Source organism: Anoplophora glabripennis, unplaced genomic scaffold (assembly GCF_000390285.2).
Source record: "Anoplophora glabripennis isolate ALB-LARVAE unplaced genomic scaffold, Agla_2.0 scaffold50, whole genome shotgun sequence".
NCBI lineage: Eukaryota > Metazoa > Arthropoda > Insecta > Coleoptera > Cerambycidae > Anoplophora > Anoplophora glabripennis.
Genome location: NW_019416330.1, coordinates 648,449 through 663,492, shown reverse-complemented (window position 1 = coordinate 663,492; position 15,044 = coordinate 648,449). Strand labels below are relative to the sequence as shown.

Here is a 15,044-nt window from a genome sequence, read left to right as displayed (position 1 = left end):
TTGCATACATTATACCTTTGTTGGTAATATAGCTGGGAGGAGCCTGCATACCACCTCCCAAGCTCAACTGGTGCATGCTTTGGGTTAAGTGTACGAAATTTTGCGTATCTGGTGCGGGCCCGGACAATGGAAACGGAGGTCCCGAACTTGACGATGTACAACTGTTTGGAGTAGGCGTTCCCTGCGGGTAGGGAGGCACGTTTTGGGGCAAATGTTGTGGGGTCATTTGTGGGGGAGGATAGTTGGGGGCAGGATACATGGTGTTGTGAGAATAGATAAGAGGAGGCGGTTGGTTTTGATACAAGATCTGATTTGAAGGCGTAGGCTGGTTTTGGTAGACAACTTGTATGGGTTGGTTTGGAAAAACCATGTCCGGATTGTGAGGAGGTTGGGTGGCGGGAGGTAGGTAGTTTGTGGGATAACCTGATGGTACAAATCCTGGAAAAAAATCACTGGATAAAATCACAAATGCAATAATTATGGTAAATTGTTGCTAAATCAAGAGATGCATATCACAAAGATAAATCTATTGCTACACCAATAAAAAATGAATATTGTAATTATTATAGTTGAATTAATTTTTAAATTTTATTTATATAGTTTAAACGAGAGAGGGTATAGATAAAAGTGAGAGAGAACTTCAAGTATTTCGTACTGAAGTTTTCTCTACTGAAGTACTTGACTGTACCTTGTTGAGAGGGACCAGTAGAGAACCTTTGGGCTGGAGGATTTGCCTGAGGGTTATTTTGATAAAAAGCCACTGGCTGGTTCCAGTATGATCCAGCTTGAGGATGTTGATAAGCAATAGGTTGGGTTTGAGGTACACCAGTACTATCAGGGATGTAGTAGGTGTTTGCAATATCTGGCATTTGTGGAGGAACTTCCTGTAACAGATTAAGAATCATATGCTCCATATTTTGTTAGTTCTATATAAGGCTAAAAGTCATTTTAAACTTTTAAAAACTTTTTCGTTGTTTGAAATAATCAATCAACAACTGATAATTTTTATTTCGCTTTTATTTTTTTAATTAAAATGGAAATAGTACTCTTCTGCTCCTTTTAAACTAAGAACATTATCAATACACTGTTTTACTAGTACCTCAAATATGTAAATGTTTTTTAACTGACAATTTTTCGGGAAACAACTACTCTGCGGACTAATGCCCCGACCAGCATTGACTTATATTGGGCATATCTAATAAGCGTCAGGATATACGTCAACACATACACCGGTTTCGAACTTACTAGTGTTCATCAATATGGATGGTCTTACCTTTTTACTACATAGACATTACGGGTATAATTCAAAGCTGATCGGGAATTTGTCCAAAGAGTAGATAACCATCAATTAAAATTTATTTCACTTTGTGGCATCGTAGGTCTTAGTTTGACAGTACCTGCAAAACAGCAGGTCGCTCTCTGCCAGTTTAGGTATTGAGCAGAAGTGATCATTCATAGATACCACTTTGTTATATCTTATCTTACCTGTGTATTCGTATTAGCTATAGCGCCCATCACGACAGAAAGACGTTCACTTTTAGTTTTACTTATCGTCAATATAAAACTGATATGTGCCACGGTCAATATAACTACATACATAATTGATACGACAAAAAAGTGTTTTAATATTTGAGTTCAAAAAGTTACGGTTAAAACGGTTACAGTTACGCTTAAGAAAAATAAAGTTTTTGACCAACAATCAAAGATAAGGATACATTTTTCTTCAATATGTTCGCAATCAAATTATGCAATTTGGGTCTAATTGATCGACCTTGTATCCTACCAAAATCCCCTTTGATGCGGTTCGAAAAAGAGACACCCGGTACATTTGGTCGGACAATTGACACCCACGAGTAAATTTAAATATATTTTAATCACCGTTGAAAAATTCACTTTGCGATTTATTTCTTTATGAGAATTTTATGAGCTCACCTCGTTATCATTAGATAATTTACATTAGTTAAATGGGTTTTTTCAGCCCCAGTTTATATTAGGACAATTACTTCGTGATTATCATCATGGGTCAAAATAAAAATATTTGTAAATTTTGAAACGTTTCAAAAGATAAATATAATGATAATGATAGTAGACACTAAAATGTCTTACTATGACCTACCGATAACATGTAAAATAAATTTAAATCCAATATTTTTTAAATACATTCGACTTTAATTATTCAAATTTCTTTAATGAACTTCTTTTAAACATTTATCAGATCTGATCAAAGTTTTTTAAATTATCTAACCAATCGATTCAAACATAAGCAATACGCGGACCTAAATATTTATATTCTACTTACATTTCGATGACCGAAAACGACCTTCATTTGAAACGAACTACACAATTACTGATAGGATAAGTTATCAATTTTCAGCCCTACTGGTTTCAACAATTACCCTCTCCTACAGGGGACGTTCGGTTGGCCGTCGTATGTTTCTAGGTATCTGTTATTACTATATAGGGTCATTTAAGTACTTATATCTGGTAAGCCTCTGACATGCTATTTTAGATGGGCAGGTAAAAGAGTACCTATTTTACATAACCATTTAATAGGGAGTTTCACCGTAACACATGCACCCACTGTCAGAAAATTATAAACTATGAAATAGGTAGTAAATATTTCTGTTAAAACAAATTGTGTAACACTGCATTACATAATTTAATCTAATTAATTTTGTATTAAATCAACATACACCTAATGTAGATGTTTGAGTAAAACATTTGAGAAAATGATAAAAAATATGTCCCCAATTTATTTTTTACTACTTAGGTAATTACTAACAGGGTCGTAGTCCCGAAGAAACTCGGGGTGAAAGATTTTAGGTATTTGACAGATATAGGTGGTGACCATAGTGACCGGTAGACACAGTCACAGAAGACATTTTGCTAGACATTGTAAAAATTTTGTTAAGTAAGACACTCTTTGCTTTACCCTTCCCCTGTGTGGCTACGGCCTTGACGAGTAATAATCGAATTCTAATAATAAACCTAAACAAAAACTTGACTTTTTGAATTGATTTATAGTTATAAAAATTTTCCCAAATGCAAACTCACCTAAATTTATTTTATAGTAGGTAAAGGTAAACGTCTTGTTATAAAGACCTGTTAGAGAGTCATAAAAGTATTAACAAAACCTTAATTCCATTTTTGAAGGATCCGACTATAAACTGAAAGGATTTTATTATATACTTGCATCTGTTCAACTTTAAACTAACGAGCGTTCAAATAACAACGTGGTCAAGTTGGTTCTGAAAATTTGGACGTAGGGCGTAGCGTATAGCAAATGAACTTAAACGTCATCTGTCAAAGCGCTATATCGCCGTTATCAATTTGAATATTTTCGTTTTAAAAAGCGTTTAAAATGGTGTTTTCTCAAGAACAAAAAGTGTTTATCATAGAGTCCTACTTTAGAAATGGACGCAAGATNGTTTAGTCCATGTCGTTAGAAATATCAGCTGGAATGGAATTAATGTCAATGTTATAATTTAAAAATATTCAAGACTAGTTTTTTCTCCTTCCTATTTGACGACTTATGAATTTTTTTCTGGACCTCGTTAAAAATTTTCAAAAGTATCCGGACCCCACCTAAAATTACTTGCCGACCCCTGGGCTAGATCATCAGACTTGAAAATACAGGGTGTTCACAAATTTCACCGACAACGTTTGACTGCATATTCAGGCCGATAAATAAAATCGATCGACGAAATAAAGTTAAATAAAACATTTTCGTTTTTTAGTTACAAACTTTCAAAGTTGTCAAAAATAAAACTAATTTAATTAATAACTTCATAACCTTTTTGCCGATCGCGTTAAAATTTGGCACATTTATTTGGACTATTATGGCGTATTATTTCTTAAAGCTTTAGTCAAATCGATATACTGGGTGATAGTTTTCTTCGGTTACCTTTCTCTTTTAGAGGTTAAAATTTTTACAGTGGTCATATTGTTTTAAAACAGCAACATTAAATAGGTTGTTTTATTAAAAAAACATTGTCTCCGCAGAAAATCGCCTACAGAAAGCCATTCTTGAGAAAACCGGCGTTTTTTGCAGGCTGTATGTTTCGGTTTGCGTAGCAATGTCACGGATTTAAAACTTTGAGTTCAGTAGGCAATGAAAACAAGATGTTGAATACTGTGGCTATCAGGTAATGTCATTGTGGTTGTGTTTCTTTAGGATTCTCATCACTCCACATATGCAAATTATGAGAATTTACAACTCCGTTCCTTGTAAAACAAAATTTGTCGGTACAAAACTATTTTTGAAGCAAATTATTATCTTCTGCGAAGCCATACTAATCAGTAGCAAAATTGTAAACGTGCGTTGAGATCTAAATTTTCAGGTTCTTGAGCAGGAGTTAAATGAAATGTCCGAAGTTTTGTGAACATTAGTTTTACATACATTTAATTGTCTTGATACACTGTGGACACTTCATAATAATAATAATAATTTTATTTTATTCAACTTTTTTTCGTAGATCGTATTTATTTATCGTTGTGAATATGCAGTCAAACGATGTCGGTGAAATTTACGGACACCCTGTATATTATTACAGTTTTATATAATTTTAAATATTATTCAAACAATAAAAAAAATAAAGATAGAGAAGTTGTCCATTCTCAAAAGAAAAGTCAATGTTGTTGCAGCAAGAAATTTCAGAGAGATTAAAGGGTTTATGGTTACAGTCCGTATGATATTTGTTGAGATATAATTCCAAGACTCCTGCATTAGTTTCTTGGAATTAAGCTCATTCGACACTCGAGGTAGAAAGACATTGGCGGCATGGCGTTCACAGTAGCAGCTTGCAGTGCATACTATGTTTTGCAGTTACGAAGGCTTGTTTCTTCGGTTCTTCTGGAATTCTATCTCAACAAATATTGTATGGACTACTTTGAATTACTAGTCGGATCTCAAAAAAGTAGAATGTTCCGAATTTGACTAAATTATATTTAAAAGCATGTAAAACAGATGAGAGTAGTACCTATGCTCTATTGACTTATTTTTGCTGGAAGAATTACTTAGAATATCTCAACACCTTGTATATGAAATAAGCTCTGTGGATTACTACATATAGGGTGTTTGGTAAGTCGATGCATTCCTTGCAGGAGGTTATAGTACAAGTGATTTGTGATATACTTCCTTAATATACCATACTCCGAAAACGCTTAGTTTCTGATCTACAACATGATAAAGTTTTAATAAAAAAATGCTCAAATTTATAAATATGGTGGAAACCGCTCAGAATATTTTAATGAACTTTTACAAGCTTTGACAATTAAGAACAATACTCGGTCGAACAATCCGGTTTCAATAAATTGAAAAATAGTAGAAATTATGCACTCAGCTTTTTTTTTACCAATTTTATTACAAAAAATTATTATTCCTCGCAGTTAACAGCATCAGTCTAAAAAAATTGTTTTTAGATTTACTATTCAATATCTAAACAGAAATTAACAAGTTGGCTGTGCACTCGTTTTTGTTATTGTTTGACAAAATTAATAATAGCTGTCATTTTGAATGTTGAATGTGAAGCAGTTAAGTGCATAATTTCTGCTATTTTTCAGATTATTGAAACTGAATTACGCCATGCAATAAATCGATTTTATATTTTTTACTCGAAAACAGTGCGTCATAAGAAAAACAGTCGAGATACCTTTTCTCTTCCAAATTGAACAAGGAATTCAAAAATAATTTTTATTTTAAGAAAAATCAGTGCTGTATAATTTTTTTCTTTAACAATATCTGGAGACATGCCTGTGCGCACGCCACTGGTGAAACTGAAAACAATATTTTTATCGTAAAACATGTATTGTTGTTAACTGCCAAAGCCTGTACAATTTCATTAAAATATTCTGAGCGGTTTCCCCAATATTTATAAATTTGCATTTTTTATTAAAACTTTAACAATCTGTAGATCGGAAACTAAGCGTTTTCGGAAAAAAGGTATATTAAGGAAATATATCACAAATCGCTTGTACCTCCTGCAAGGAATGCATCAATTTACCAAACACCCTATATAGAGAAATAAAAAAATATGTGAATTGAACAATATAACATTACCAAAAACATGACTTTTTACACAGTCAAAGAAATTGATAAATTTTTTGATCTTGAATTAATTGTTATGTGTAATACACAAAATTGTCCTCAATTTGTTGTTGATCATAGGTTTATGAACAAATTGTGATAATAGAACTAGCTCTAATTGTTCAACAATTTTTTAATGAATTCTGGTTACATTTTGAATTACAGATATATAGCCACCTGTGTCTATGATAAAAATCATTAAATATGAATTAAATTGGTAGTAATTAGAACAAAAAATTGGACAGCGTCATACACTTTTTAATATTTTCAATAAATTCATGAATTTTTTTGACTGTGTTAAATGGTCAATAGAGAAATAAAAAAATGTATGTGAATTAAGTCAGGGAACACTATCCACAATAGGTGTGGCGTTAAAACAGTACTGTACTTCGCACAATGTGTCTAAAGGCGAATTTACACGATGCAATTTAGATGTACATCGTATCGAGGATGATTCATCAAAGATGAAACAATGTAAATAACGTTTCATCAACATTTCATCCAAGATAAACAATTCTGCCTTTTCACTATCGGCTTCACCTTAGACGAATCATCCTGGACGTACATCCAAATTGCATCGTGTAAATTCGCCTTAAAGTTAGAATTTGCCTAAAGTCAGCCACATACGGACGGATTTGATCAGTACGGATTCAACTCGCATATTAGCCTCATTAGATACTAAATGAGAAAGTACATTGGTTTTGTTTGTATGCTTCCGTGGCTGTCGTTAATGGTTGAATGATTTTCGGGCTGGTTGCCACGTTGTCGGTTTATAACACATGACGTTTCGAGAGACATATCGCTCTCTTCTTCAGAAATTACTCTCCTCAGAGTAACTTCTGAAGAAGAGAACGATATGTCTCTCGAAACGTCAAGTGTTATACACCGACAACGTGGCAACCAGCCCTGAGAAAGTACATATTTAATTTCCCAACTTGATCATCCCATAGACCCATACACTAAAATCTGAATGTGAGAGGTATATAAATTAGTATTAAGTCGGTTTTAACTTGACTTATGGCCTAAGAAAAGATTTTCTCTGAATTTGAGAGATGTTATTCAAAAATGGATATTTTTGTTTCCTATTCGCAGATTTATCTGTCGTATGACAAAATTGCTCGATGGAGCTCGTGGTTCAACTCGTCGTATGCACGGGAATTTTCATCGGCTGACTTGGCACGTGGAAGATCAAACTAACCTATTTATCCGACTTCGTACAGGCATTACGCCGACTACTTCTACTTATATTCCTGTTTTCTGTTTACTCCACCACATAGATATTTTTGCAGTTACTAGCAAGGTGGGATTAGATACACATGAATATATTTTTCCTTATCAAAATACTCACCATTCTGTTCTCGTACTGCTGCTGGACGTGGACACCGTACGACGGAGCCGTGTAGATGATGTAGGGCTGTTGGTACATCGTGCCATTGTCTGCCGCCGTAGGCGCAGCGAACGTCGAAGTATATCCAGAAAAATGCTGCTGGGGCAAGCTGACCACGTTCTCTGTTTGGACGTAGGAGAACGTCCTGTGGGGTACCGAGGTGGTCAGTAGAGGAGGGGAGAACGGTAAACTGGGGCTGGTCGAACTGTTCGTTAAGTTTGATTTCCTGGTGGGCGATGTCTTCGTCGAGGTGGATCGGTTGCGTTTCGGGGAGATGGAGGTGTTATCCTTGAAGCATTGTTTGTAAGGAGAAAGTGGAGGTTTAGCGGGAGCGGGAGCCATGCCGGGTGGAGGGTTATTCGGGTCATAGTGGTACACGGACCCGTCTTCGTTCTTCAGGGGTTTCCCCGTCTATAACAAATGACAAAACGTATTGTTCCGCAGTTTGTTGTTACACAAATATTTGAATCGTTTACGTTTAAGTGTCAAATAAAAGCATAGGCATTTTCTCTAGAAATACACCCTTATCTAAATATTCTCCCATAGCCAGGCTGCAATAAATGTTATAGAATTCAAATACTGTGTTCTAAACTTGTGCGGGATGGTTTGCAATTGCTGAATGAACTGGTAAGCACCAATACGGCAAGGTTATGTTGGACGGGCAATAAAGATATTGGAAGAAATGAAAAAAAAAACAGATGAACTTACAAAAAAGTTGTCCCAAGGTCGGAACCAGCGTCTAACATTCCTTACAGTGTTGAAAGACTGTGTGACATTGCGAATACTGGAACTCAAGACCAGGGCAAACATTGGAAGAGATTAAATTAATTGCTGGGTTATTATGAGTAAGATCAGACTCGGAGATATCAAGGGGATTTAACAGGATATTGTCGATTGAGGAAGCACCTCTATAACATGAAATTAGTAGTATCCAATTTGTCGGTGTTGCAACTGGGAGGATAAATCAGCGTTGCACATCTAAAGATAATGGGAAGGTTTTGCACGCTTGAGTTCAGAATATCTGGCAAATCCTTCTTACATGTGAGAGAAATATCAGGTAGCAGATTTTTGGACTTTGTACAAAGAACAAATCCACTAGACAAACAAAAGTTTACAGAAATGTAAGATGTCTGTAATTTGCATCTTAAATTTAAAATACAACAATTTGCAGTGTTCTCATATGGCTAAGAGGCCATATGAGGCCACTGCATAGTCACTCATAGTTTTTATCACATCAGATCAATCAGCGATTCATACCTAGCAGATCCAAGAACCAATGCATTTGATATTCTGTATATTAAATGACGATTTCATTGTTTGTAACTGCAACTTTACAACATTTTACAATTAAACAGTGCTATAACGGGGAATTTAATGTATTCTTCATTTTTTCAATTTCTTTTGAAATCAAAGTGCGACTGGAGACAATAACTAATAGCGCATTGAGTCGTCGGGTGACCCAGTCGAGTGGTGTGACGTCACAGATGCTCTGCGAACGCGAACGGCAAATATACGAATTAGAAATTAATTTACACGGTTAATATTAAAGCTATCGACATGACTTTTTCACAACATTTTTAGGGAGTTAAATGCTTACGGAAAATGCAGAAACAAGTTATACATTAAATATTACTGAATAATCCCATTAACAAACACGTTGCTTTCAAATTCCCAACTTCAATATTATAGTCAGTGACCACTAACCTGCGGGTTGATGATGATGCTTCCCTTGGGCACGTTGTGAATATCAGTGACGGCCCACACTATGTGACTGGAGGACGTTTCGCTTCTGTGCTCCTGGTTTTCGCTGCTGCCGTTCGAATTCTGTCTGGAATCGCTGATCGGGTGCGGAGTGGACGTGGGGGACGGCGTCACGGACTCGGACATTTGCGACTGAGATTTGTAGCCGGAACTGGACGGGCTCAGACGCCAGGATACCGAGCTGGCGGCGGAATCTGCAACGAAGGGGTTATGAAGAATAATTGGGAATGATCTGGTTCCTAAGACAACATAAGTGATAGATTCTTTGTGTGCAGACGTGACCGATCCCTACTTTAAATTTGAATTATTATTTTTTAAATGCTAATGATAAAGTTGTCGTTAATTGTAGATTTAATATATTTTTTGACTTTTGTAGCAGATATACATACACGAATACAGCGTATCCTAAGAGGAACTGCACATTAGGGAATACTCCCCAGGGAAAATTGCGAAAAAAAGTATAAAATTCGATCCGAAAATTTAAAGGACTTTAAAATTAAACATATATTTTTTAAATATTTAAAAGTTTAGTGATAGTTTCACAAAAATGTGTCATAGGAATTCCTACATTGAGCACAAAAAATGGTAATTAGTAATTCTACATTTCAAATGTTAGAGCATAACTTCTACGCTTTTGATTAATATTGAAAAAACAACATTATATAGCGCAAATAAATAAAAAATTAAAACTCTTAAATTTTGGTTGGCCATAAGGTTGCAAATACCTACTTTAACTTCTTAAAAACACTTTTTCTTAATAAAAAGTGTTATTATTTTTGTAAATCAAGCTATTAGTTAATTATTTGTAACCTATTAACTAATACTTCTTTGAAGAATATGGGATTTCTATTAAAAACATGCATTACTATGTAATTGATTCCTAAACCTACGAACATTTTTAATATTTCCCCCCCAAATATGCCGTTTTAACAAGATATAACGAGCGTTCAAATAAAAACGTGGTCAAGTTGGTTCTGAAAATTTGGACGTAGGGCGTAGCGTATAGCAAATGAACTTAAACGTCATCTGTCAAAGCGCNCAGCTGCTATACAGCTCGTTGAGAAATGAGGTTAAGTTGGTCGCTATAAGCTACTCCCTACGTCCAATGTGTCAGAGCCAACTTCGACCACGTTTTTATTTGAACGCTCGTTATAACAAAATTTTAAATAAATATAATAAATTGTACAAAAAAAGGTTTATGACAGATGCAGGATTCAACTATTTTTTGGTTATTTTCATTTGTTTTACACGTTTCTTGGTAGACGGATTTAGGCTAGATCATCAGACTTGAAAATACAGGGTGTTCACAAATTTCACCGACAACGTTTGCCTGCATATTCAGGCCGATAAATAAAATCGATCGACGAAATAAAGTTAAATAAAAAAATTTTGTTTTTGAGTTACAAACTCAAAGTTTTCAAAAATAAAACTAATTTAATTAATAACTTCATAACTTTTTTGCCGATCGCGTAAAAATTTGGCACATTTATTTGGACTATTAGTCAAATCGATCTACTGGGTGATAGTTTTCTCCCGTTACCTCTCCCTTTTAGAGGTCAAAACTTTTACAGTGGTTGTATTTTTTAAAACGGGCAGCATTGAAAAGGTCGTTTTATTAAAAAAAAAACATTGTCTCTTGAGAAAATCGCCTACAGAAAGCCATTTTTGGCGTTATTTGCAGGTTGTATATTTCGGTTTGCGTAGCAGTGTCACGGATTTTATACTTTGAGTTCAGTAGACGATGAAAACAAGATGTTGATTGTTGTGGCTATCAGGTAATGTCATTGTGGTTGTGTTTCTTTAGGATTCTCATCACTCCACACATGCAAATTATGAAAATTTACAACTCCGTTCCTTGTAAAACAAGATTTGTACAAAACTATTTTTGAAGAAAATTATTATCTTCTGTGAAGCCATACCAATCAGTGGCAAAATTGTAAATGTGCGTTGGGATCTAAATTTTCAGGTTCTTGAGCAGGAGTTAAATGATATGTCCGAAGTTTTGTGAACATTAGTTTTACATACATTTAATTGTCTTGATACACTGTGGACACTTCATAATTTAATTTTATTTAACTTTTTTTTCGTAGATCGCATTTATTTATCGTTGTGAATATGCAGTCAAGCGTTGTCGGTGAAATTTACGGACACACTGTATATTATTACAGTTTTATATAATTTTAAATATTATCCAAACAATTAAAAAAAATAATTTACGAGTTCAAAATTAAAAGATAAAACAGAGAAGTTGTCCATTCTCAAAAGAAAAGTCAATGTTGTTGCAGCAAGAAATTTCAGAGAGATTAAAGGGTTTATGGTTACAGTCCGTATGATATTTGTTGAGATATAATTCCAAGACTCCTGCATTAGTTTCTTGGAATTAAGCTCATTCGACACTCGAGGTAGAAAGACATTGGCGGCATGGCGTTCACAGTAGCAGCTTGCAGTGCATACTATGTTTTGCAGTTACGAAGGCTTGTTTCTTCGGTTCTTCTGGAATTCTATCTCAACAAATATTGTATGGACTACTTTGAATTACTAGTCGGATCTCAAAAAAGTAGAATGTTCCGAATTTGACTAAATTATATTTAAAAGCATGTAAAACAGATGAGAGTAGTACCTATGCTCTATTGACTTATTTTTGCTGGAAGAATTACTTAGAATATCTCAACACCTTGTATATGAAATAAGCTCTGTGGATTACTACATATAGGGTGTTTGGTAAGTCGATGCATTCCTTGCAGGAGGTTATAGTACAAGTGATTTGTGATATACTTCCTTAATATACCATACTCCGAAAACGCTTAGTTTCTGATCTACAACATGATAAAGTTTTAATAAAAAAATGCTCAAATTTATAAATATGGTGGAAACCGCTCAGAATATTTTAATGAACTTTTACAAGCTTTGACAATTAAGAACAATACTCGGTCGAACAATCCGGTTTCAATAAATTGAAAAATAGTAGAAATTATGCACTCAGCTTTTTTTTTACCAATTTTATTACAAAAAATTATTATTCCTCGCAGTTAACAGCATCAGTCTAAAAAAATTGTTTTTAGATTTACTATTCAATATCTAAACAGAAATTAACAAGTTGGCTGTGCACTCGTTTTTGTTATTGTTTGACAAAATTAATAATAGCTGTCATTTTGAATGTTGAATGTGAAGCAGTTAAGTGCATAATTTCTGCTATTTTTCAGATTATTGAAACTGAATTACGCCATGCAATAAATCGATTTTATATTTTTTACTCGAAAACAGTGCGTCATAAGAAAAACAGTCGAGATACCTTTTCTCTTCCAAATTGAACAAGGAATTCAAAAATAATTTTTATTTTAAGAAAAATCAGTGCTGTATAATTTTTTTCTTTAACAATATCTGGAGACATGCCTGTGCGCACGCCACTGGTGAAACTGAAAACAATATTTTTATCGTAAAACATGTATTGTTGTTAACTGCCAAAGCCTGTACAATTTCATTAAAATATTCTGAGCGGTTTCCCCAATATTTATAAATTTGCATTTTTTATTAAAACTTTAACAATCTGTAGATCGGAAACTAAGCGTTTTCGGAAAAAAGGTATATTAAGGAAATATATCACAAATCGCTTGTACCTCCTGCAAGGAATGCATCAATTTACCAAACACCCTATATAGAGAAATAAAAAAATATGTGAATTGAACAATATAACATTACCAAAAACATGACTTTTTACACAGTCAAAGAAATTGATAAATTTTTTGATCTTGAATTAATTGTTATGTGTAATACACAAAATTGTCCTCAATTTGTTGTTGATCATAGGTTTATGAACAAATTGTGATAATAGAACTAGCTCTAATTGTTCAACAATTTTTTAATGAATTCTGGTTACATTTTGAATTACAGATATATAGCCACCTGTGTCTATGATAAAAATCATTAAATATGAATTAAATTGGTAGTAATTAGAACAAAAAATTGGACAGCGTCATACACTTTTTAATATTTTCAATAAATTCATGAATTTTTTTGACTGTGTTAAATGGTCAATAGAGAAATAAAAAAATGTATGTGAATTAAGTCAGGGAACACTATCCACAATAGGTGTGGCGTTAAAACAGTACTGTACTTCGCACAATGTGTCTAAAGGCGAATTTACACGATGCAATTTAGATGTACATCGTATCGAGGATGATTCATCAAAGATGAAACAATGTAAATAACGTTTCATCAACATTTCATCCAAGATAAACAATTCTGCCTTTTCACTATCGGCTTCACCTTAGACGAATCATCCTGGACGTACATCCAAATTGCATCGTGTAAATTCGCCTTAAAGTTAGAATTTGCCTAAAGTCAGCCACATACGGACGGATTTGATCAGTACGGATTCAACTCGCATATTAGCCTCATTAGATACTAAATGAGAAAGTACATTGGTTTTGTTTGTATGCTTCCGTGGCTGTCGTTAATGGTTGAATGATTTTCGGGCTGGTTGCCACGTTGTCGGTTTATAACACATGACGTTTCGAGAGACATATCGCTCTCTTCTTCAGAAATTACTCTCCTCAGAGTAACTTCTGAAGAAGAGAACGATATGTCTCTCGAAACGTCAAGTGTTATACACCGACAACGTGGCAACCAGCCCTGAGAAAGTACATATTTAATTTCCCAACTTGATCATCCCATAGACCCATACACTAAAATCTGAATGTGAGAGGTATATAAATTAGTATTAAGTCGGTTTTAACTTGACTTATGGCCTAAGAAAAGATTTTCTCTGAATTTGAGAGATGTTATTCAAAAATGGATATTTTTGTTTCCTATTCGCAGATTTATCTGTCGTATGACAAAATTGCTCGATGGAGCTCGTGGTTCAACTCGTCGTATGCACGGGAATTTTCATCGGCTGACTTGGCACGTGGAAGATCAAACTAACCTATTTATCCGACTTCGTACAGGCATTACGCCGACTACTTCTACTTATATTCCTGTTTTCTGTTTACTCCACCACATAGATATTTTTGCAGTTACTAGCAAGGTGGGATTAGATACACATGAATATATTTTTCCTTATCAAAATACTCACCATTCTGTTCTCGTACTGCTGCTGGACGTGGACACCGTACGACGGAGCCGTGTAGATGATGTAGGGCTGTTGGTACATCGTGCCATTGTCTGCCGCCGTAGGCGCAGCGAACGTCGAAGTATATCCAGAAAAATGCTGCTGGGGCAAGCTGACCACGTTCTCTGTTTGGACGTAGGAGAACGTCCTGTGGGGTACCGAGGTGGTCAGTAGAGGAGGGGAGAACGGTAAACTGGGGCTGGTCGAACTGTTCGTTAAGTTTGATTTCCTGGTGGGCGATGTCTTCGTCGAGGTGGATCGGTTGCGTTTCGGGGAGATGGAGGTGTTATCCTTGAAGCATTGTTTGTAAGGAGAAAGTGGAGGTTTAGCGGGAGCGGGAGCCATGCCGGGTGGAGGGTTATTCGGGTCATAGTGGTACACGGACCCGTCTTCGTTCTTCAGGGGTTTCCCCGTCTATAACAAATGACAAAACGTATTGTTCCGCAGTTTGTTGTTACACAAATATTTGAATCGTTTACGTTTAAGTGTCAAATAAAAGCATAGGCATTTTCTCTAGAAATACACCCTTATCTAAATATTCTCCCATAGCCAGGCTGCAATAAATGTTATAGAATTCAAATACTGTGTTCTAAACTTGTGCGGGATGGTTTGCAATTGCTGAATGAACTGGTAAGCACCAATACGGCAAGGTTATGTTGGACGGGCAATAAAGATATTGGAAGAAATGAAAAAAAAAACAG

General features: G+C 34.9%; 2 protein-coding genes across 3 annotated transcripts in view; one reads left to right on the top strand and one right to left on the bottom strand.

The window, feature by feature from the left end:
* The window catches only part of LOC108914595 (alpha-amylase-like), a 153,884-nt gene that overhangs the window by 44,241 nt on the left and 94,599 nt on the right, over nucleotides 1-15,044 (top strand). The window lies entirely within an intron of this gene.
* The window catches only part of LOC108914332 (protein encore), a gene marked incomplete at its 5' end in the record, with an annotated part of 65,400 nt that overhangs the window by 8,230 nt on the left and 42,126 nt on the right, over nucleotides 1-15,044 (bottom strand). Inside the window, 5 exons of the mRNA XM_018720125.1 lie at nucleotides 16-438; nucleotides 689-884; nucleotides 7,434-7,883; nucleotides 9,177-9,521; nucleotides 14,308-14,757. Of these exons, the coding sequence (XP_018575641.1) occupies nucleotides 16-438; nucleotides 689-884; nucleotides 7,434-7,883; nucleotides 9,177-9,521; nucleotides 14,308-14,757 (1,864 nt within the window). The remainder of the gene's footprint in view (nucleotides 1-15; nucleotides 439-688; nucleotides 885-7,433; nucleotides 7,884-9,176; nucleotides 9,522-14,307; nucleotides 14,758-15,044) is intronic.